The sequence below is a fragment of the Protomyctophum parallelum genome (assembly GCF_964188405.1).
Source record: "Protomyctophum parallelum genome assembly, chromosome: 10".
NCBI classification, from domain to species: Eukaryota; Metazoa; Chordata; class Actinopteri; order Myctophiformes; family Myctophidae; genus Protomyctophum; species Protomyctophum parallelum.
In genome coordinates this window covers 36,450,922-36,474,995 of record NC_139704.1, presented here as the reverse complement: position 1 = coordinate 36,474,995, position 24,074 = coordinate 36,450,922, and the positions used below count along the sequence as shown (strand labels likewise).

The window sequence follows — 24,074 nt, the reverse complement described above, 5'->3', positions numbered from 1 at the left end:
TGAGAGAGAACAACGTGGACTGAGTCAACATTTTTATTGCTGCTTCAATAAGGACACTTGAAACCGGTGATGAAGTGATGAAACAGAAACACTATAAAATTCAAGCTGATAAATGATCTGTGGAGTCCTCTCAGACCGGTTGATTGGAAAACATTTGTATCCTGGCCTTTGCCCTTTAATACATGAATGCATTATTGCATTTTATTCTGTTCTGTTCAGAAGAATTGTTCTGCTCTTCTCTATAATATGCTCGTCTCCCAGAGCTCCGCTCATTTTCTACCTCTCTGCTCCTCTGCCTTCTTAGAACTTTTATTTGGCTCGTAAAAGTGCAATAACTGCTGGGGAATTGCACAGGGCTCCATTTACAAATCAGATCCATACTAAAAGGCGGCGTGCGCAAGACCGGATAGTAAACGGAAAAGAGGAAGGTTAAAACGGGGAGTGATAGAGACAGGGGAGAGAAGAGAAGAGCAGGGTTTTGGTGGTGCAGTGAGCAAGGCCAGGGCTGAAACTCCATCCCTGTCTAAATATTATCTCAGGCTGCAGCCTCCCCACCACAGCCAAAAGAGAGGAGGACAAGCCTCGATTCAATACATACACTCCCTCTGCCCTGATCATAGAAATTAATGTTTAATTTTCAAGCAATGCTGTGTGACCCGTGTCAAACGTTGGAGTATGTAGTATCCAAACACATCTAGACATGAGATGAGATGAATCTATTCTTCTCCTGAGCTGGAGGAAATGCATGTTGATGGCATTGCAGCGGGAGAATGTACAGTACAGTACAGTAGCAGCAAACTACGGTATATAACAGTCGTTTCATGAAACCCAGGGGGAATTATTGTGTGATACACGAGGAAAGACATAAAAAACATTGGATTAGATGGATGGATAGAAGGAATGAATAGATAGATAATCCCTATATGATCTATATGGTTTTGAATCCCATAATCCTACATTATTAGGGTAGGGCCCTCTGGGCTTGTGAATTCAAGTCCAATAACGAATACAGCAAATCCTTACTAGAGGTTTGATAGTTTGTATACTGTGTATAGTTGAAGTCCCATGATGACGTGGGGTAAAGTCCTGTTTACTGTACAGCCAGTTGCATGGTATCAGAGTCCCCCTGATGGTGTCAGTTGGATATTGTTATTTCACTTTAACCACCCATTTAGGCCTGACGTCGAAATAAAAAAAACGTCTCTGAAAGAATATATATTAAAAGATTTGTGCCGCATTTTTACATGTTTACAAAATAGCAGACCTACAAGCTCGTAGCGCGCCACTCTGTGGGGCGCTATGAGCTTGTAGATCTGCTATTTTTCAATAGCTAAAGTATAACATAATGCTTAGTTAAAACACCAAAAGGGGTTCCCGCCAAGAATGGGTTAATCATCTTGGCATCCCTATTTTGGGGATATCATTAGTATGCAAAGATTAAAAATATATATTATAATTGCTCCTCACGAATGCTCATGAAAAGAAATTGACAATTTTATTCAACTCTGTCTGTCATCTCTGGACACTGTCTGAAACCTGTCTTCCAGTAACATCATCGGCCAGGCAGGGCTTTTATTTCCAACACGAGAACAATCTCTTTCTTATTATAGCATGCTAACTTTCCAGGCGTCGAAAGCCTGCAGTTTCTATTAGCCTGAAATCCATCCCCATCGATGATGTCACTTGTAAGCAGGTTTCTGAACTGTCCACAGCCATCATGGTGTGGTAACAGAAATTTTACCATAATATCAACAGCATAAGTGAGGACCAATTTTATGAAGACAGGTTGAAAATGTGTGTAATCGCCCTTTATGTGGTTAAATAAATGCCTTTTTACACTGATGTGCTGTAAGGCAATTTGAGCGGCGTGTGTGTGTGTGTGTGTGTGTGTGTGTGTGTGGTGATGTCATATATTTTTCTGTGCATGAACGAACATGTGTATAGTGTGTTTATCATTTTTCTCCTTGTCACTGCATGGTTCCTGGCATATTTCATGGAAAAGACATTTGGCTCCATTTTACAGCACAACGAGACCTTGCGGATTTAGTCATTAAAGGACCATGCCAGTCTAAGTTGGATGGCACTGATTGCCCCCTGTCTGTAACAATTTGTTGCACTAAGGGTATGCAGTGAGTGTGTACTTTAATAGATCTCAGCATGAATAAACATCAGTCACTGCCATCCACGTCGAACGGTTTGGAAAAACGGACTTTAAAGATGCTAGAGTAGGTATACGTAATTATTCTCCCTATTGGAAATCTCTATGCTGCTTATTCCATTGGTTCTCAAAGTGGGGTCTGGGGTCCTAGGGGAGTTTTAAATAATACAGCATCACAATCATATTAGGCAGTCGTGGTGGGCGGGTGGGAAATTTGGTATATAGTCTTTTTTTATTGGCCTAAAATATTGTCTATATAGTATACATACTGTAAATTCATTAACCCATTTTGACCTGAGATCAGATTTTAAAAATGTCAGTCGTTCTTCGATTCTTCAAAAATAGCAGACCTACAAGCTTGTAGATCTGCTATTATTCAATAGCTAAAGCATAACATGATGCTAACATCAAAATGGGTTCCCGTTCAGAATGGGTTAATCCACTGGCTGACCGGCTGTCAGTATTGGGCAAGGGGTTTCTTGTGACTCTACCGTTAACATCCTATGGCAGGTGAAAATGTTGGAAAGTTTCCTTATGCTTTAAGTAGCATGTGTGACATGTCAAACTATACTAATTCTGAATCCATTCCAATAATTAGTTTTGCACAAAAATAACACTCCTTGGGCTTAAAACGGCCATAGACGTCATGACAAATGTGATGAGATCAGCACAAATGTGATGATCATGACAAAACCCTAGTTTGACATGTCACATGCTACTTAAAGCATAAGGGAAGTTTGACATTTTTGCCTGCCATAGGATGTTAATGGTAGGGTCACGAGAAACCCCTTTAAAAAAAAAATGCGCAGTACCGACAGCAAGTGGATACATGAATGTATGTATATAGACAACATTTTAATAAAAAAGGCTATATACTAAATGTCCCACTTTAAACAAAAGAAGCCTGTCGGCTGCTGGACTATATCATTGTAACCACTTTATCCATTTCTACGTTTGCTATTCAGGGAGGGCTGTGGACAGTTCAGAAACCTGCCTACCAGTGATATCATCGATGTCGATGAGGAATTCCAAGTTAATAGAAACGGCAGGCTTTCTATTCCTGGGAAGTCAGCAGGCTACAATGGAAGCCATTGTTCTCGTCAACAGTAGTTGAGACTCATTTTGTGCAGCATCTATGTGACAGGTGTACATGCTGTGGCTGAGCTGGCAGCTGAGTCTGGGGAGGAGGGGTTTGTTCTCAATTAGAATTGGCCTGCCCTCAGGCCAGCCGTAATATCCAGACAATTAGCATTTTCTGTATTTATAAGTCACATGGATTTGCATATTCAATAACTACAATTTGATGGCGAGTTTATGAAAGCGACAATTAATGGATTCTCCTGAGACACGGACCATTGTTTGGTTGTGTCAACGTGACTCGTCTGTGTGGTAAATTTGTCATGGATTTTTATTTTCCTAAGATGAACTTTATGATGGCGGGCGGGCTCACGACTTCAAATCAGTATCAAGGTTATTTCAAACCTTTGCCTTGATTACGATTAATGTGCAATGATTTTTTTTTTTTTATGTAGTGAAAATAGCAGATATACAAGCTGTGACACGTTGTGAGCTTGTAACACAGCTATTTTCACTGTATTTATGCCCGGCCTTGCGTCGATCGGATACACGGTTGTCCAGAACCGCCCACATACTGTACTCTGCATTAGGTCTGCCAGTGGACCTAATGAGCCTATAAGTCCCCACACCTGTAGAATTCCCAGTTCCCACTTCTCAAAGTCAGCTTGCACTCTTCATTCTCCACAGACATTTACCACTGCACAAGGACTTTCCACAACCGCCGATCCCCCCCATATATGGTTAGGCCCATATACTGATAACACCAGGGATCTCCATATATGACCATAAAAGGGACAAGAACATAACGATATAGAGAGCTCCATATCGGCATAAAAGGGATACAGGCAGGCAGACAGATACAAAGATATCCATATGTGTGACCATATTTGACTGAGAGCCTGCCATCGTGCAACCTCCAGCTTTTCACCAAAGGAGAAAAACTCTTTATCCAAAATGAGTTAATAGCACAGGCACTCTTCACATACTAGAGCCTGTCTGAAATAAGTGTCGGAGCTGAAATCGACATGTAAATATGAAATAAATGCCCAAACATGTAGCTGGGTGTAATGTTAGAGACCACAGAAGTGAACCTTTCAAGCCTGTTTTCTCAACGCGCTGTTTTCTGCAAGACATTACTCTATAAGCCACATCTCCAACACTGGTGGGTCAAACTGAACAACCAATGTGTCAAATTTGAAGCTATGATTCCCTGCTTTCATATGACATGAAAATTCAAAAGAATCCAATTGCAGTCCCTCAGTCAAATCTGGTCACATATATGGTCACAAAAGGGACACAGACAGACAGTTAATTATTGCTGCCACCGTGTGGCCACAGATGGTAGGTAGCTTGTGCCAACAAGATTTGAAGATATATTATTTAGATTTTTTATTTAAAGGATACGCCCCTTGAGATGTGTCATCTCGTTTTAGAGGGGGTCCTCGGAGAGAGATTACTACTTTTTCCGGTTTCCACTCTCGTAGACCTCTGTTGTAAGAAACGGCATATGTTAGCATTAGCTCACCTTTTTTTTTTTTTTCGCCAGAAACGTTAATTGCGATGTGATGAAAAATCACAAATCGGATCCGAACATTGGAAGGATGATCAAAACCATGCGCCATAGTTTTCAGAGAGAACAGCCAAAGAAGATCGTAATTTGCCTAGCAACCGGGCCATGCAGCCAATGTTAAAAGTAGATTTTCAGCTAAACCGTTTCATATTTGATATAAAGCTTAATCTACGAGATATGTCGTAGTTGGCACGTAATTGGTGTAGATGTGAATTACGATATTTATTTTATATATAAAACTTCTTGATTATTATATTATATTATTTGATATTTCAGAGCTCAATATGTATGTTTATATTTGCAGTGTCCATTGGAAGACGCGTTCAAGATCCCATGGCTGAGCTGGTGAAGATTGATCCCAAAAGCCTAGGCATTGGAACTTATCAGGTGAGTTTGTGTGTTCTAGCCCTAAGATCTCTTGCTTCTGTGGAAGCTCCATGTCCCTGGTCAGTGGAACATCTGCTTTCAGTTAAATTAAAGCACGGAAAGGCTGAGTAGACCAGACTCATCTGTTTATGTGGGGGAGAGAGAAGGACAGAGACGTTTGTTTCACTTTCTCTATCTTCCTGCCTGCAGTGCCTGACGTGTGCAAAGGTGTGTGCAATCACATTCACTGACACTTGCAGAGCTGTTGCTGTAACGGCAACATGCAGAGCTGGTGCCTCAACCACTTTCATCCACTGTTTTTGGCATGTCATTAAAGGTATATTCAGTGATTTCACTTAATTCAAATATCACTTATTTTTTGGTTTTGTTGTAATAATCCTCTCTACTATAGAGTGTGCTGACCATATAAGGAGTTCCTCCCTGTCCCCAGTTAACCCCTGGGGGTCAAAAAACCTTAGGTTTCGTTTTTGGCTCTCTATCCTGATTGGATGAAAGGCTTTGGGTCCCAAGGCAAAAACGAAACCTAAGGTTTTTTGAGTGAAATAACTGAATATACCTTTAACTGTAGGCAAAGAAAATCAAAAACATTTTTGAAAATGGTACAAGCTCACGTTGTGGGTGTTGACCAGCTATTTGTTACTATTCGACACCACTGTACAATGATGTATAAATTAGGGTTTAAGTGGTTACTGTCTCCACCAGGCATCTAGGTGTGTGTGTGTGTCCGTCCGTCCGTATGTCCGTCTGTGTACAGCTAATCTCTGGCACCGTAAACCCGGTCGAGCCAAACACTCCCTAGATGCCAACGATGAACCTCTGCAGCACATTTTACAGAACGGCCCGTTATAGCGCCACCAGGAGGCCGACTTTTGTAAAACAATTTTTTTTATATTACTTCTTCACATTTTGTCCCAAAATCCTGCAAATCGTTTCACACTATCACTCTTCAAGACAGATCTGTCCGATATTTCATATTCTAAGTTTAAAGGATTGGCCCGTTTTTAACAAAAAGCCTCAAATGATTGAATGCAGCGTGCAATTTACGTGAAATCTTTCACTGATGTTCCTACTAGGCGGAGGAATATATCCCACCCTTTACACATTGGCCTGTTATAGCGCCAGCAACAGGTGGATTTTTTGCAAAACACATTTTTGGAACAAAATGCCTCAAATCATCCAATTGCCATCCAAGGCATCAGAAGAAATGGCACCCTTTTCACCATTGGCTTATTATTATAGCGCCACCAGGAGGCCACAACCTGACCTGCCCTGGTGGAGACCTGTGCCCCGAGGGGCACTTTATCCAGTTTAAACTCTGACTTGACTTGGATTTCTTGTGGAGAGAGAGAGAGAGAGAGAGAGAAGACTAACTTGGCAGAGACCTGTATCAACAGATGATGCTAACAGTTCCAACTAATTCAATTAATGGACACTGGCCATGACGTATATTTGGATGTGTCGACGTGTGTGTGTGTGTGTGTGTGTGTGTGTGTGTGTGTGTGTGTGTGTGTGTGTGTGTGTGCTTTCGTGCAATAAGTGAACCCCACAAACATTATTGCACACAACTGCACATTTGTAATAGTATGTGAGAGAGAGAGCATTAGCTTTGTACTTTTATTTACACTGGATATTAATCCAATCCAACCGTGTTCTGCTCAAGCTTTGAGCAGAGGCCATGGAAAAATGCGAGAGAGAGAGAGAAAAGGTGGGTCGATGAGATGAGAGGGAGGGATGATGGAAGGAGAAAGGGAAAGGAGAGAAGGTGTTGGAAAGAATGAGGGAGATACTGTTGGTTGTCAGTGCTGCTGTTGACCAGTCGTCCATTGGGGGGAGAGATGGAGGGCATCAAGGAGGAGTTGAGAAAAGGGAGGTAAAGAAGGGATGGCTGTAGTACATCAAACTTGTGAGTGTGTGTGTGTGTGTGTCACACACACAGGCCAGTGTCTCTCATCACATTCTGACCGGGCTCTCTCCGGTGGGCCTTTGGTCTCGCCACTCCCACTCTCAGATCATGTGACTATAGGTCAACAAACGATCGCCTGACCAGATAAATAAACACCAGGCGCTGACAGATATGACATGGAACGTCACTTTGACCCAAGCATGTCCGCGCACGCACACACACACACACACACACACACACACACACACACACACACACACACACACACACACACACACACACACACACACACACACACACACACACGCACACACACACACACACACACACACACACACACACACACACACAGAGTGAAAGCGCATCAGCCACAGCATAAGCCTACTGGGAGTATGTGTGTCTGTGTATATTTACCCATGTGTCACATGCTCCAGTATGTGTGTCTGTGACTCTGTGCTCTCTGTGTGTGTGTGTGTGTGTGTGTGTGTGTGTGTGTGTGTGTGTGTGTGTGTGTGTTTTTGCACCAAACGCCTTTTGTGTTGTTACATGGCATCTTGAACTTTAGCTGAGTGAGCTGTACGTTTATTGCCATTAGGTCTGAGAAGCATGACGGCAGATGTAACCCAAGACCATAGGCACAGTGTGCTCTCTCTCTCTCTCCCTCCCTCTCTCTCTCTCTCTCTCTCTCTCTCTCTCTCCCCCCCCCCCCCCCCCCCTCTCTCTCTCCCCCTCTCTGCTGACTGAATGAGTGACAGCTCAGAGAGAGCAGAGGAAATGAGCGGAGAGCTGGAAAAGCGAGTGGTCCATTAATATCAGATTGGACCCTAACTGTAGGCTGGGGACCGCTGTTTTCACTGCAAACCCACTGGCGTGTCAGGCTGGGTGGAACAGCCTTGAAGAAATACACTCGACTGTATCAACCATGAGCGGAGTGGCTTGGGTTTATTAGAAGTGTTGGTTAAGTGTTAGGTGTTGATGTAACTATGGAAGTGGTCAGAGTTGCTTAAACTTAATATTTTGGGTACTCTGGGTTCTTCTGGGTTTTGAGTAACTCCAAATAATATTAACTTGATTCCTAATGCTTGAGTCTTTGGTGCATTTGGCTAAACAACAGATATGTTACACTTGAGTAAACAAGAAAAATAGAGCCTAATAACAGCGTCTTGAAACTATTTCATGAATAAGGTACCGTGTCTGTGGTTTGTGAACGAATCCACTCATATCACAATGGAATGGAGTGTTCAGTGGAGATGCCGGCTTGTACAGAGACTGGCTGCTTGTGTGCATGTCCTAGTGGTGACTATCTACCTCTCACTTGGCCGAATGGAAATAATGATCTGTCTAAATAATAATTCATTTCCTTTGTCCTTCTAAGAGCATTGACCTTTTGTAGACCTCCTTTTCTGAAGTGCACAAGAGCCTGTCGACGAGCTTTCTACTTTCACAAGAACATTGTTGCTGTAGTTAAGTTTCATTTTAACTTTAGCTTCAAGCTGTCATGGCTGGAGATGCTTCTGTTTCGTGACATCACGTAGCAGCATGAGTTGGGATTGTCCAACTTTTGAGGGGACAGATGTAAACGCAAACAAACCCCGTGTTTGACAGCTCGGCCTATATTTAGTGCAACATGAATAGAGTTCAAACAAAGTGCTGCTAACTACAGTGTAGTTGGGATTGAGAATACAAGCTGCTGTAAAGCTCTAAAGCGGCTCCTAGAATTGAATGCATGTGTGAAGTTTTTTCCGTCTTAAGCATTTACAAATGTAACCCAATGGACCACTAATTGGTCCATTTGGTTCCTTTTGTACAGTGGAGCTGAGGATTTTTACGATGTACTACTGCACACTTGCACAGCACCTCAAACTACAGTATAGGCCTACATTCAAATAAAAATGTCGTTATAATCATTATCATCGCTTTCATTAACATCAAGGTTGTTGTGTAATAGCTCATAAGTACCTCTCTTGTACTACATGTTTGTTGTTTTGGCAGTGTTTGTGCTGTTGTTGTTGGCTCGGGCTCTCCGTGTAGGTGGGTGTGTCCTGGTGACAGCTCATCCACCTGCCAGTCATCATTGTTATTCGCCACGGCCTATTGACAGTTTGGGGAATCTCCCAAGAGTTGGGTTTCAAACTCTGTGAATTTGAAGTGCTACTGGAAGGCACACATCAATTACACACACACACACACACTCACACACACACACACACACACACGCACACACACACAGCTGCATGTGAAAACATGGCCTGCCAGCCGGATATTAAAGAAACTGTCACTCTTCGCCTACCCCCGCCACCTCCCACCCCATCCCCACACCACCCCCGCTCTTTCTCTTCCTACTCTCTTCTTACTTTCTCTCTTTCTCCCCCGTTTCACTTTGGCTTTGCCTATACGATCCGTCCTCCATGCAACGTAGCACACTTGAAAGGTGTGCATGAGGACACTGTTAAAATTGACAGTGTTGAAAGTACAATTAGGCCCGACGTCGAAAAAAGAAAAAAGGTTCGCACTGAAAGAATATATATTCAAAGATTTGTGCCGCTTTTTTACGATTTTCCAAAAATAGCAGACCTACAAGCTTGTAGATCTGCTATTTTTCAATAGCTAAAGTATAACATAATGCTTAGTTAAAACACCAAAAGGGGTCCAGAATGGGTTAAAAGATTTAAAAAAATGAAAGAAAACAATAATAAAAAAAATGAACACAATTTAATAAATCAGACATCAAATGTATCCTTTTTTGGTCTCCAGCTAAAAAGTTTTCTGTGTGTGACGTGCATGCTTGCATTTATGCATGCACTCGCCTGTATGTGTGTTGCTTGCATGGGCATGCGCATGCGCGTGCGTGCGTGTGTGTGCACTCACGCAAGCATGTACTCCGTATATGTCTCTGTGGCCTACGGGGATGACAGGAAGAGCAGAGTGAATGATTGAGAGAGGGACAGAGGTGTGACAGTGATTGATGGGTACACAGACCTACCAGAGGTGTTGAAGTGTGGGAAAAAACATGTCTCTTTCTCGCTTGTTGCTCAACCTGCAGGAAGTAGCCAAATATGCCCTGCTTTCTACTACATCTGGCAGCAGCTCTGCATAATGTGTTTCTGTTATTGTTTTAATCACCTCTGCGCTGAACAATTATACTTCCAATGCAAGGCTACTGTATACCTGATCTATACTGTTGTGCAATTATAGGATCATGCTGTTTGTATACACAACATACAATTCAGGTTACTTTATGACCCATAATTAACGCATTTCGACCTGACAAAAAAAGTCTTGTTTCTATATCAGTGGTGCTCAATATTTCATGTCAAGGACCCCACAAATTATATGTAATCAGCCGCCGACCCCCATCTGAAAATAATTGTTCCAGGGACCTCCCCAGAAGCAAAGATTTGAGTTAAAAACGTTCACTCTGAAAGACAATATATTCAAAGATTTGCACCACATTTAAAAAAAAATAGCAGACCTACAAGCTGCAAGGTTGTAGATCTTCTATTTTAACAGCCATGTAATTTTGTTCATGCTTTTCATGTCATATAAATATTTCTGTCCCTCAGTGACTCTATGGAATCCACTGTGTTTTTCTCACGCTCTAGAGCCCCTCAGATTGTGTGTGTGTGTGTGTGTGTGTGTGTGTGTGTGTGTGTGTGTGTGTGTGTGTGTGTGTGTGTGTGTGTGTGTGTGTGTGTGTGTGTGTGTGTGTGTGTGTGTGTGTGTGTGTGTGTGTGTGTGTGTGTGTGTGTGTGTGTGTGTGTGTGTGTGTGTGTGTGTGTGTGTGTGTGTGTGTGTGTGTGTGTGCGCGCGCGCGTGCACGCTTGTGTGTGCCAGGGGGTGTGATTGGAAGTTGAAGACAGACAACGCAAATGGCAGGTTTTAATTGGCGTTAGGTTTCTTGACACCTCTGGCTCTAGTGTGTGTGTGCGCGCAAAACTCATAAATCAGCAGCTGTAAGCGATATGACAGTGAGGGGAAGGCTTTATGTTTTGCTAACAGGTCTCTTCAAATGCTAATGGATATTTCTCAACTTCCTGCGATTCAACCGCATATATACTCATGCAAGCACACACACACACTCCCAAACCAAGCGTTCCTAGAGTGATTCCCTGTGCGATGTGTAGAGTTCTCACACAGCTTATGGAAGCTGTCAATCAATGACCGAATGACCTTCAAATAACCCAGCCCCACCCCCCCCCTCCCTTTTGTCTTTTTTACTGACACTTTTTAGCCAGTTAAAGAGATATTTTCTTCTTTTACTGTATACAATGCAATTTGTTAACTCTCTGCACCCACTTGTTTTTTGACAATGTGGTGTGTTAATATTACACATTAAAACGTAATATAACTCATTATTAATTATTTGTTGTATGTTGTATTTTTCCATTTTGTTAAGAGGATTATTGGTAAGCTAACTGCTTGCGTGAATATAATCCACTTGACTTGAGAAGCGTGCGAGTTGTGCTCACTTTCACCGTTGGGGAGTTAACAGTATGGGGCCAATAGTGGTCATCTTCCAACCCCACAGGAGAGACGCAGGGGAATCAGGCTCTAGCGCTGTTTGGATCTCCGGCCAGTAGGGGACCTAGCTTGGGTCCAACATACAAGATCCTTAACCACTTAACACTACATCTGGTCACAGAAATCTGTCGCAATGAGCTCCTGTTCCCACGAGCTGGGAGAATAAAGTTCTCATCTGGAGGGGGCTGGAGAAAAGCGGAAGACCTTTGGGGGCCTTAATGCCACTTAATCTTTTTAATGACGTCTTTGTTTTTAATGACCGTACTAATATTACCACCACAGCTATACTACTACCACTGCTTTTGCCCTCCGGGCTGCCTCTCTGTACTCGCCGCCATTCTGGCTCCAGCAGTGTGTTGCAGTTGCCAGGCCGTGAGTGGCAGCTCTCATACAGCCCTTCGCTCCCAACCCCCCCGGGGGGGGGGGGCCCTTGGTCTGTCCTGCCATTGCGGCTCCATGTCAGTCAGCACCTCAGCAGTTGACTCTGCCTCTCTCTCTCCTTTTCCCTACGGCCACCTCTCACTTTCCCTTCCCTGCTTCGTTTGTTGGATTTGGGGGCTTATAGGAGTGAGTACCAATCTCAACTTACAAAAGAGGGAAGTTCTTTGTGTTTTCATGCGCATGCATGGTTTTGCGCGTGGGGGTTTTCTGGATTTGATGGAAGAATGGGGGGCCATCGAAATTCTTCTAGTTGTCACTGAAATGACCCTCTCTCTTTCTCTCTCTCTCTGGTCTGTGATTGACATGTGGCTTGTCAAGGAGCAGTTTAAGTGCTCAAGGTGCAGACAGAAGCACTTTGTTCCCACATACTGGTTGGCCAGCTGTGGTAGTTCATACTGTCCAATCCAAACGTGCCGCATTCACACTTCGGAATCCAGTCGCCCTGGTGGTTTCAGGAAGGTTATGTTTTGGGGGCGGGGCAAGTGCACAGGGGGTGTGTTTAGCGCAGCCGGAGGGAAGGTATGTCATAAGGTCTGTACGTAATAAAGGCTTTGGGTCTATTTCTGTACACATGGTGTCAAAGGGTATTTGGTTGTGTGCATAATCGTGTGTGTACTGTGTAAGTGATAGATTTTCTACAGCAGTACTTATTCAGTTAACAATTATCACTGCTTGAACACCTTTTGATCGATTACAGTGAGGAGAGATGGGGAGCGTCGGGTTTTTATGCTTCTTCTTGAGGCCCATGTAACATCTCACATATCTGGCATGAAGTAGCATCTGGCACAACAACTCTATGCACCCATGCATAGTGTACGTATGTGTACACATAATAGTCCATCTCCAATTTTAAGTGTATTATGTTTATTATTGCTACTGTAGGTCGCGGATTACTATGAAAACTTGTCAGTCAGTCCGTCCGTCACGCCACCATATATGGCGTCAGACGTCACGCCTCATGTCACGTCATGCCACCATAATATGGCCGTCAGTCAGTCATGCCTCGTGACACGCTCCATATATGGCTGTCTCCATATATGAAGATCACGACACTGACCTCGTCAAACCCTGGATAGCCATACATGGAGAAGACTGGAGCATCACCTAGATCTGCATATATGGAGCCGGGCCAGCAACTCCACGTCTGACCTCAAACCTCTAACCCTTGAATCTCCATATATGGAGCTGACCTGATGTTGATCCCTCCCCACCCGTCCTTCCTCTTCGATGTCTCCCTTTTGACTGATACCTGTCCATTCAAACTGGCCTTACTTTTGTTTTATATATATATATTTTTTTTTATCCCACGATTTTGTAACCCATTTTTCACCCCTGTGTCACTTATTTAATGTGATCCAGCTGGTCTCTACTCTTGGACATGGAGATGACAGGAACCGTTCCATTGTTAAAGGTATATTCAGTGATTTTTCTCAAAAAACCTTCGTTTTTGGCTGTGACCCAAAGCCTTTCATCCAATCAGGATAGAGAGCCAAAAACTAAACCTACGGTTTTTTGACCCCCAGGGGTTAACTGGGGACAGGGAGGAACTCCTTATATGGTCAGCACACTCTATAGTAGAGAGGATTATCACAACAAAACAAAAAAATAAGTGATATTTGAATTAAGTGAAATCACTGAATATACCTTTATTTAAGCCTTATATATTTGACAAAAGTGTTTTCATTACTTCTCAGCGTGTACACCACATTCGTCCCTATTTTGACGTCCCCTATTTCCGGCGTGTCATTAAAACCGAAGAAAATAGCAGACGTTTCCATGCGACACGTGAGCTCGTATAGATCGTTTATTTCCGGGCACGACACAGGCTTAAGACAAAGTATATCGTTCAGCCACAAAGTGGCTAAGTTGCCGTTCAAGCTTCTCGTTAATCCTTTTTTGTAAACCCTCGGATGGAAACAGTGGCTATTGTTACACCACACCGGCACCACTGGCTCCCAAGAAGCTTTCAGCCACTCGGCGGCCTCCTCAACCCCTCTTGCCCGCCTGCTTAACCAACCAACCACGTCTGAGGAGAAAGGGAGAGACGGTGACGACTGACGACTGATAGACAGACGATGGACAGGAGGGGAACGGAAGGGTGCAAAGGGAGACGGCCAGAGAAGGGTTGGGGGAAGAGGGAGTGAGGACAGAGGGAGACATGCTCCACTGCTGTGCACAGTGCCACAGTAAAGTGAGTGGAACACTACGAGGGCCCCGGCTCTCTGGATGTGATGACATACACACACACACACTCTCCACACACACTGTGTGTGCGCGCGCTTAATAGAGCAGAACCGCCTTGTCTGATGTAACTGTAACTCTGTTCCACTCCAAGGCAAACACAGTGAGACACACACACACACACACACACACACACAAAAGAAACATTTTTAACAGGGTCTCCAATGCCAAGGACACCCTGCGCTCTGGAACGCTGCTGAACCTATTTTTTCCTTGTCCTCCCTGTTTGCCACTACAAAATCCCAAGTGTTAAGATTGTAATAATAGACCACAACTAGAAAAAGTGCCCTTCTGGGCACAGGTCTCCTCCAGGAGGATAGGACTTGAGTGTGTGTGATGTTTGGCAAAATGTTTAGGCGTAATATAAACATGTTTGTTTTTTGCAACAATTTTCTTCATTTTGTTGAGGAAATGCAGAGCCAGATCACTCATGGCATCTCTGAGGATAGAATTCTGGACGAGCAGGACATGTGCAGCATTTTGTACAAAACTGGCCACTCCTGAAAACTTTGGAAGGCAATCTTAGCCAATCAGTGTAGAATCTAAGAAATCCAACAGAGTCGTCTTGATCACATGACTACAGAGATCATGTGTACCGACTTGCGTGAGATTTGGATGAAATCTGTGCGACTAACATAAACAATGTGTTTTGCAGAAATCGGCTTCATGGTGGCGCTATAACTGGCAGATGTGGAGGGATGCAGGGACAATGTTTTTCCATGGCCTCTAGGGAGTGCGGATACTTAAGTTGTATACAGATCGATGCAGTTATAGGTAAAACAGGAATTGCCCTGTTATAGTGCCACCGTGAGGCTGATTTTGGAAAATGTCGTGTCATGTCGTCTTCGGCCTAGTAGAAATGTGCGTGTATAATTTCACGGAAATTGCACACTGTTTATTTGTGGCATTTTGTTCGAAATGGACCAGTCATGTGAGCTTTGGAAACCAATCTTAGCCAATCAGGATGGAAGATGGAAAATGATGCAGATCCGTGTTGATCACATGACTATGGAGATAGTGTATACCGAATTGTTTGATGTATGGATAAAATGTGTACGAGTAATCTACAGAAATGTGTTTTGCCTAAATCGGCCTCATGGTGGCGCTATAACAGGCCATTGAGGAATATTTTGGCATGGTTCGGGCCAACGGTGCCGGATATTAGCTGGTAATGGACGGACGGACGGACACACGCACACACGGACGGAGTTCAAAACATACTCTCTCCCCATGCCTTCGGCCTGGTGGAGACAAAGATCTCCAGTCCCTCACTTCTTCTCTCTACCTCTCTACCCCTCTCCATCTTTCTTTCTTTCTTTCTTTCTTTCTTTCTTTCTTTCTTTCTTTCTTTCTGTCTTTCTGAGGGTGCGAGTCATAAATCAGCGTGCGCGACAGTAAAAAGCTCCCCTGGCACCTCGGAAAAGTAGTTCCTGGACTGAAGTTGATTGATGGATAACTAATGAGGCAGCAGCCTCAACCTCCCTGTGTGTGTGTGCATGTGCGCATGTGTGTGTGTGTGTGTGTGTGTGTGTGTGTGAGAGAGAGTGAGAGCGAGAAACCCAGCAAGAGGTTTCCAGTAGTAAATCAGTGAGACGGTGAGTTGCGTCCCTCCTATTAGGCCAAATAGCTAATGTTACTAAGCCTAGCCTCAGGGTTACACCACACCTACAGTGTACACAGTCAAATCCTCGGTGCTAATTTAATTGAGATTGTACAGATGGAACCAATGACTCCATTTGTACTGTCTTCACAGTTAAATTAACACAAAGGATTTTTCTTCGCTCTCTCTCTCGCGCGCGCACGCACACACAAAAATATGACACACTAATGAAAAAATTAAATGAAAAGAAACTGATGCCTGTATTTGCAACCTCGGGTGATGGTCTTAATTTTTTTTTATATACAGTATTATGCAGTATTGTATATTAAGACTACTACTATTATTATTATTATTATTGATATATAGTATAGATAATAATAATAATAATACTGTTATTGATTATTATTTATTAAAATATACTGTAGTAGCGTTTCCCCTCATTAATGAGATGGCCTGTGGGTTCATTCCTTCATGCAGGTGTCTGATTATGAGAACATCATCTCTTCACTTCCGTCTCAGTTTAAAAGATAAAACTTGTGTGTGTGTGTGTGTGTGTGTGTGTGTGTGTGTGTGTGTGTGTGTGTGTGTGTGTGTGTGTGTGTGTGTGTGTGTGTGCGCGACCTGCATAGCTCATACGACCCTCATGTTTTTGTCCTACTATAAGGTTACAGGTGCAACGTGAGAACTTGTTTTACGGCAGGTTAACACAAAACACACTCAAACACACCTACGCTATTCTCGTGTGAAAACAAAACACTCTTCTCCGGTGTGACATTACAGGTGATTTCCTCTCTCCCTCCCTCCCTCTGCCACCCCACCCCAACACACACACACACACACACACCGGAAATAGTAAATCTTTCAGTCTCACAGTTATGCGATCTGGCTGTTGTTTACAGCGTTTATTCTTACTGTCTCCAACGTTGCCGTGGGCAATATTCCCACTCGCACTCACACAGCCGCACTTCACCTGTGGAGCCAGTGGGGGCAGTGCACCTCATAGGCTGATCTGGGGCTATTAGGAAAAGGCAGGATCTCTCTTATCTCTCCCTCTTATCTATTTCACTCAATGTCTCTTGCTGTTAATGCAGCCAAGGTCAAGTGAATTTAAGATTGGTGTGTGTGTGTGTGTGTGACTGTGTGTGTCTGTGTCTGTGTCTGTGTCTGTGTGTGCGTGTCATGCTCACCTAACCCCAGCAACTAGAACCCTCCTATTCTGCCACAGTCACACAAGACTGGTTTCAATTACCTATGCTCCATCACTTTCTTTCTCTCCATCCTCTGTTTTCTTTCTCTTCTTACACAATCTCTGTCATTGTCTACAACCGAAGGCCAGAGAGACTATGTTTTCACCTCTGACCGTCGGTGTGTCCGTCTGTGTGTGTGTCAGTCCTGTGAGCACTTTTGGTGTGAAACCTTTGAGTTTGCATGACGCACAGAACGGGAACAGGAAGAACCATCTGCCACACATTGTTCAAACTGGCCTCATGGTGGCGCTGTAACAGGGCCCATCACATGTTGGCTTATATAACCACTTGAACTGTAGGTACAATTCTCTGGGTTGGCTCTATCCATCCATCGACGCATGCACGCACGCACACAGTATATTAGATTTAAGTCAATCTGCTATGCACCATGTGGCTGGTAAAATCAAGCCCTGGCTCCTCCTGCTGTATCGGTATCTCTCTTGCGCTGCATCTTTCTCTCTAGCTCTCTCCCTGTCCTGTTATTGCTGACAGAGGAAAGGGTGCGTTTGCTAGCCAGCGGTGTTGTTATCCGTTTACATGCCAGTGTTTGTTCAGTGACTTGATCGAGTTACAGGACAAATCAGGCCAGACTGGGCTGCATGCACTGACGCACGCACGCAAAAACACACACACTTAACTAGCCATCATCTACTGTAGCTGTATCGCCAGCTGCTTGAGGCATCAATGTCCAGCTCAACCATAGAAAGACTTTTGATACCTATTGTAGGTGTACTGCACAAAAACTATTTTCACCCACTCTTTTACACCTGTACACCTGTGATGCGATGATACAGATGATTTATTTGCTTTGTAACCTCAAATGTATGTGAACGTAAAACACTTATGATGCTAAAGACGTCCACAGATGTCTAATCAAATAAAACCTAGGATGTGGCATTTTATATTTGTTTAATGTACTGTAGGCCCCGACCAGATCTGGCTTAGCCTGGTTAATAAACCAGACTAATATCGTACGGATCCGCGGGATATTAGTCTGGGGAGGCTCAGCTTGGATTTCATTTCCAGGGAAACATTTTCTCTTTGACGCAATTGGTCAGAGCTACTGTCAGTCAAAGGTCTCAAGCATTGAACGTCACTGTACCAAAGCCCGCCCATATTGCATACCGTGTCCCTATTGGGCGCACACGTTTTCGTGTGTAGAAAATGGGCGTACAATTGAGCCTCTCCAGACCGAAATCCGCCGGTAGGCAATTTTTTTTTGCCAACGGCTGATTCGGTCTGGTTTATTAACCAGGCTAGATCTGGCTAGCTCTGGTATGCTAGTGCGATGTATACGAGCCATGTGTATATATCCTTTTATTGTTGATGATTACTCACATCGCAGTTGCCAGTTAAAAGAACAAAGGACAATGTCATGGCCTCTGAGGGTAGCGGCTAATAACCAGAAAGTATAAGGCTTGTATTATTTGAGATTTTGGATTGCACTAATAGCTTTCGGGGCATAGACTTTCCAGAACAAATCGGGGGGATGTTTTAGAGACACCTAACACCGCGCAGGGTTATGGCAGTGAATGTAATATTAGCCATTCAAGACACCACTGGTCACTTCGGAACGGAAACCAGGCTTTCCGCCATGTGGAAAGCTTAGTGACGTGAGCTTAAGGTTGAGAAGGCAGATGTCGTTACCACTTTGTGTGTGTGTCGTCCACTGACCCGTTCTGAGGATGTCTGAGCTGATCTTCTGCGTGTCGGCTCGTCTACTGCTACAGTGACATCTGTGTCCTGGGATTTCCTGTGTCCTTCTTAGCTGGGGATGTATACGTACTGCATGAAGAGTTCATTCAGAGGGTCTTTTATTGACAACACAGAGTAAGCGTGTATAGTAGAAAGGTGGAGATATATAGCTTTGAAGAATAAACCGCAGATCAGGGCCTAAACATTCCCCGTCTCGAACAACTTCATCATTCGTCCACTTACTGACATTTTGCTTGTGACGTGCATGCGAGAGCAAAATGGTCACGGGTGTGAATATGGTCGATGAATAGCTTTTTGTCTGTCAGTGTCTCTGTGAAGCTATCTGCTTTTTGGCGTGGCGTGACAGACCGATGCAGTGACTCTGTGTCATTTATCTGCTAATCCTGTAAGCAGTCTTACATTTTCCTGTGTGTGTGTGTGTGTGTGTGTGTGTGTGTGTGTGTGCGTGTGTGTGTGTGTGTGTGTGTGTGTGTGTGTGTGTGTGTGTGTGTGTGTGTGTGTGTGTGTGCGTGTGCGCGTGTGTGTGTGCGTGCAGCATGACGTGTCGTCAGGGGCTCTGAAGGCGGCGTTGGATGGGGTGGTGCAGGAGTGCGTGAGCTTCGTGGGAGTGGACATCAACATTTGCTCCGAGATTCTGATGAGGTAGGAAATGCGCGAGCGTGCACACACACACACACACACACACACACACACACAACTTCAAGCAAGTGCACACAGTTCTGCTCTATTTCACTTTCTCTCTCATATATTCACATTCACAGTCACACATGCGCACGGCGGCACATTACCTTGGAGTGGTGATGGAGTAGGGGCCAGAGACCTCCGACATACTTTCCCTCAGCAGTCACAACATGGCAAAAATGTCATTTTCACACAGACTGGCGTTCACGTGCGTGCGCACACACACACACACACACACACACACACACACACACACACACCCCAGCTCGCTGTTTAGTCTAACACTATACGCCCAGTCTACCTCACTGGACCCTCTGGGTCCAACACAGAGCATTCCAGCACTGATACAGCAACACAAACACACAAATACGTTCCCAGTCACACTTCGAAAAATCTTTGGCCTACTGCAACAAAAAAAGAAACGTAAGCACACATGCCTGTATTTTTTTTGTAAAAACATGCATGTGAATAGACACACAGGAGCACAAGTTCAGTGCAATACATTCACGCTTGCGCGCGCACGCACGCACGCACACACACACGTGCACACACACACGCGTGCACAACCTTTATGAAATCAGGCAGCAGAGTAGCCATCAGGTCATCTGTTTACTTGTCTGCTGCATGGTTAAATGAGCTTTTTCCATGCCTGCAAGGGCTCCAGACACACACGGCCATGCATGCGCACGCACACACGCACACACACACACACACACACACACACACACACAGACGTGTTGATGACTGCAGTATTATGCGGAGTGTTGACATAGCAGTGTGTTTCAGAGTGACCGGAGTCTCTCTGGGCTGTGGACATGAAGTGTGCGAGCAGAGCTAATTGAGCTCCAGACCTGGACAAACACACACTCTAATCTAAACATTTTAGGTGTGTGTGTGTGTGTGTGTGTGTGTGGTGTGTACGTGTGTGTGCGTGTGCGTGTGCGGTGTGTGTGTGCGTGTGCGGTGTGTGTGTGTGCGTGTGCGTGTGCGTGTTTCTTGTGAAAGTGTGTTCCTGCTCATTAAAAGAAGAAAAAATAGTTGTCACATTGAATGGCAGGTCACGTTCTGGGCTGTCCTCCTGGTCTCTTATACTGCCTCTCTTCTTACTTCCTGTCACAGTTGTGATGTTAGCAACTACAGGCCCTGTTTCTACTTTTAGTCTTTCTTTTTTATGACAAGCTATACAGCAACACCATTTATCTCACAGCAGTGTCTCGCAAACGTTATTACGTGTCAAGAGAGTGTTCTCGAATACTAAAACAATATTAGGAATTATGCCTTTCCCCACACAACATTAATAGAAACATGTAGTGTAGCTCAATGGGCGTCTTTTAGAAAATGCTCATGCATTCAACATTTTGTGCTCACGAACAAACGTGAAGCAAAGTTGTCGTGACAATCATGAACCAAAAGTTGCTTTTGCGTTCAAAACCAACACATCAAATCAATCAACGCTATACAAACCTAAAATATGAATCATATGCTTTTTGTTATATATCTGTATTGAATGTATGATAACCTGTGCTGTGTACTTATATGTAGAATAATTCTGAGGTGTTTCTCGTAGACACGTGTCGGGTCTGAACGCGGGGCGGGCGCGCAGCATCGCCGAGTGGCGGGAACAGAACGGACCCTTCCTCAACAGGGAGCAGCTCAAGCTGGTGAAGGGCATGGGGCCCAAGAGCTACCAGCAGTGTGCCGGCTTCATACGCATCAACCCTCTGACGCTACACAGGTACGTACAACGACCACACGCCGTTCAACCCGGTCTTGCTTCACTGTTTTTGGGGGGAAGCAGCATTTTGTTTTTATGCACCACAATACTGTATCTGTAACAAACTGCTCTTTTTTCTTACCTATTCTGACCTGAGATCAGATTAAAAAAATGTCTTCTACATCCTGACAGTTTTCTGAAAAAGCTATGTTTCCATGTCAGTCGTTCTTCGATTTTTCAAAAATAGCAGACCTACAAGCTCGTGGCGCGCTATGAGCTTGTAGATCTGCTATTTTTCAATAGCTAAAGTATAACGTAATGCTTAAAACACGAAAAGGGGTTCACGCCCAAAATGGGTTAACTATAAAGACCTTTCTGTTTATTTAGCTTATTTAGCCTTTTCTTTCTCTCCTGCACTGTAATTGTATTTATGTTTTTTTTACCTTTTTTGTTTTATGCATCCTAATGGGATTGTATAATTGTGTTTCCTTTGCTTGATGTTTTGTGTAAAGCACAGTGAATTGCCTTGTTGTTGTTGAAATGTGCTATAGAAATAAAATGACCTTAAAATCAGTTATTTGCGGAAAGCAATCGAGAATAAATGAAGCTGTGCGGCCTGCGCAACGTAGCTACAGCTGACGCCAACATGTCCTAATGAGAACGTTTAGATACTTGATAAAGATGGTATGTTAACCCTTGGCCTACAATTCACGGAAAAAACTGAATTAATCGAAAAATCTAAACCTCCCGTTAACGGAAAAAACGGAATGACAATCAATATCAGTTATCACGGGGTCAAAAGAGCAAAAATTAATATTTTTTCGCTAATATCACTAATGTTGGATGTAATTTACCAAAAAACGGCCGAAATCCGCGTGATCGTGCGCTATCGTGCACGCGCGCCGTCTCTATGTGCGTCGCTGTAAAAAATGTGATATTTTGCGATCTTTTGGGGTTGATTTGAGGTTAATTTGACTTAGTTATGAAAAATATAGCATTAGCTTAGCAATCCGGACCAGCCAAGCTATTGACTAGGGTCAAAATACTACAGGTTGTTGTTGATCGTTGAACCGGAAGTGACTTAGGAAGATCCGTCTATTTTAGCCAAAATCAGCATAATGGTGCTTTCCCGCCATCTGGTGGCGAATCGAGAGAATACATTTGCAATGAATGAAAGAAAAAAAAACATCTCTTCAATCCACCAGATCTTTCTTGTATGTTAAAACGATGAATTAAAAATATGCCAATTTGTTACCCAAACAAAGAAATTGGGACTGGTAGTCCAAGGGTTAATCCATTTTGGGCGCCGGGAACCCCTTTTGGTGTTTTAAACCATCATGTTATACTTTAGCTAGACAAAATAGCAGATCTACAAGCTCATAGCGCGGCACCGAGTGCCGCGCTATGAACTTGTAGGTCTGCTATTTTAGAAAAATCGTGAAAATGTGCCTCAAATCTTTGAATATATATTCTTTCAGAGTGAACATTTTAACTCAAAGCTTCTGGGGAGGTCCCTGGAACAACATATTTTCAGATGGGGGGGTCGGAGGCATATTACATATAACTTTTGGGGTCCTTGACATGAAATATTGAGCACCACTGATACAGAAACAATAGGTATTTTTCAGAAAACCGTCAGGAGTTTGAAGAATGTTTTTAAATTTCGACGTTGGGCCTAAATGGGTAAACCCATTTTGGGAGGGAACCCCTTTTGGTGTTAGCATTTTGTTATGCTTTAGCTATTGAAAAATAGCAGATCTACAAGCTCATAGCGCGCCACCGAGTGGCTCGCTACGAGCTTGTTGGTCTGCTATTTTTGAAAAATCGAAGAACGACTGACATAGAAACATAGCTTTTTCAGAAAACTGTCAGGATGTAGAAGACATTTATAGAATCTGATCTCAGGTCAGGATGGGTTAAAATGTGAGGTGGTGCTGTGTCTCTCTACAGTCTGAGTGGCAGCACATGGACGTCAGGGCCAGCAGCAGCAGCCGCCGTGGTGGCAGAGAAACCAGCCGCTAAGAAGACCAAAGGAAAGGCCAACGCCAACGTCCCGTCATGTCCCAACCCCTTGGACCAGACCTGCATCCACCCGGAGTCCTACCACATAGCACAGAGGTACCGCACGCACGCACGCACACAAGCACGCACACGCACTGCAATGATGCACAGAACAACTACACGTATTTACATACCATTCATTAGTTTAATGTATTTTCACTTCTACAAAGATAGCATGGAAGATCCATCCATCCATCCATCTTCAACCGCTTTTCCGTAGTCGGGTCGCGGGGGGGCAACAGCTCCACCAGAGTGCTCCATAGTACTTCCCTCTCCAGAGCAACATTAGTGACTTCTTCCTGGGGGGATTCCGAGACGTTCCAAGGCCAGTGAGTCGATGTGTTTCCTTCAACTGCGCCTTGGTCTGCCCCCGGGGGTCTCCTCCCATGTGGGACGTGCGTCGAGGACCTCCCTAGGGAGGCGCCCGAGAGGCATCCTAACCAGATGCCCGAACCACCTCAGCTGACTCCTTTCCAGGCGAAGGAGCAGCGGTTCTACTCCGAGTCTCTTATTATTTCAGATTTGATCCCGAAAGTGATACAATAGGACGAAGCCCATTTAAATCATGCATACTTAAAGAGGAGAGTAATTTCAGTCTTGAGTGTGTGAAAGGACACCGCAAAAGTTCTACTTTTACTGTTGTTCTGCGTACTGAGAATTAACACAATGGTAAAAATGTATATCTAACGATATGACCCATTTCACCTACTGCACTTGATACTTCCATACTTTTTGTAATGGAGACTTATTTCCCAAA

General features: G+C 43.9%; 1 protein-coding gene across 2 annotated transcripts in view; it reads left to right on the top strand.

The window, feature by feature from the left end:
• srbd1 (S1 RNA binding domain 1) overlaps positions 1-24,074 on the top strand; it is a 94,558-nt gene that overhangs the window by 56,500 nt on the left and 13,984 nt on the right. For both annotated transcript variants that reach the window (XM_083775678.1, XM_083775677.1), the window contains 4 exons: positions 5,110-5,192; positions 19,397-19,503; positions 21,110-21,277; positions 23,207-23,374. In XM_083775678.1, coding sequence (XP_083631804.1) covers positions 5,110-5,192; positions 19,397-19,503; positions 21,110-21,277; positions 23,207-23,374 — 526 coding nt within the window. The remainder of the gene's footprint in view (positions 1-5,109; positions 5,193-19,396; positions 19,504-21,109; positions 21,278-23,206; positions 23,375-24,074) is intronic.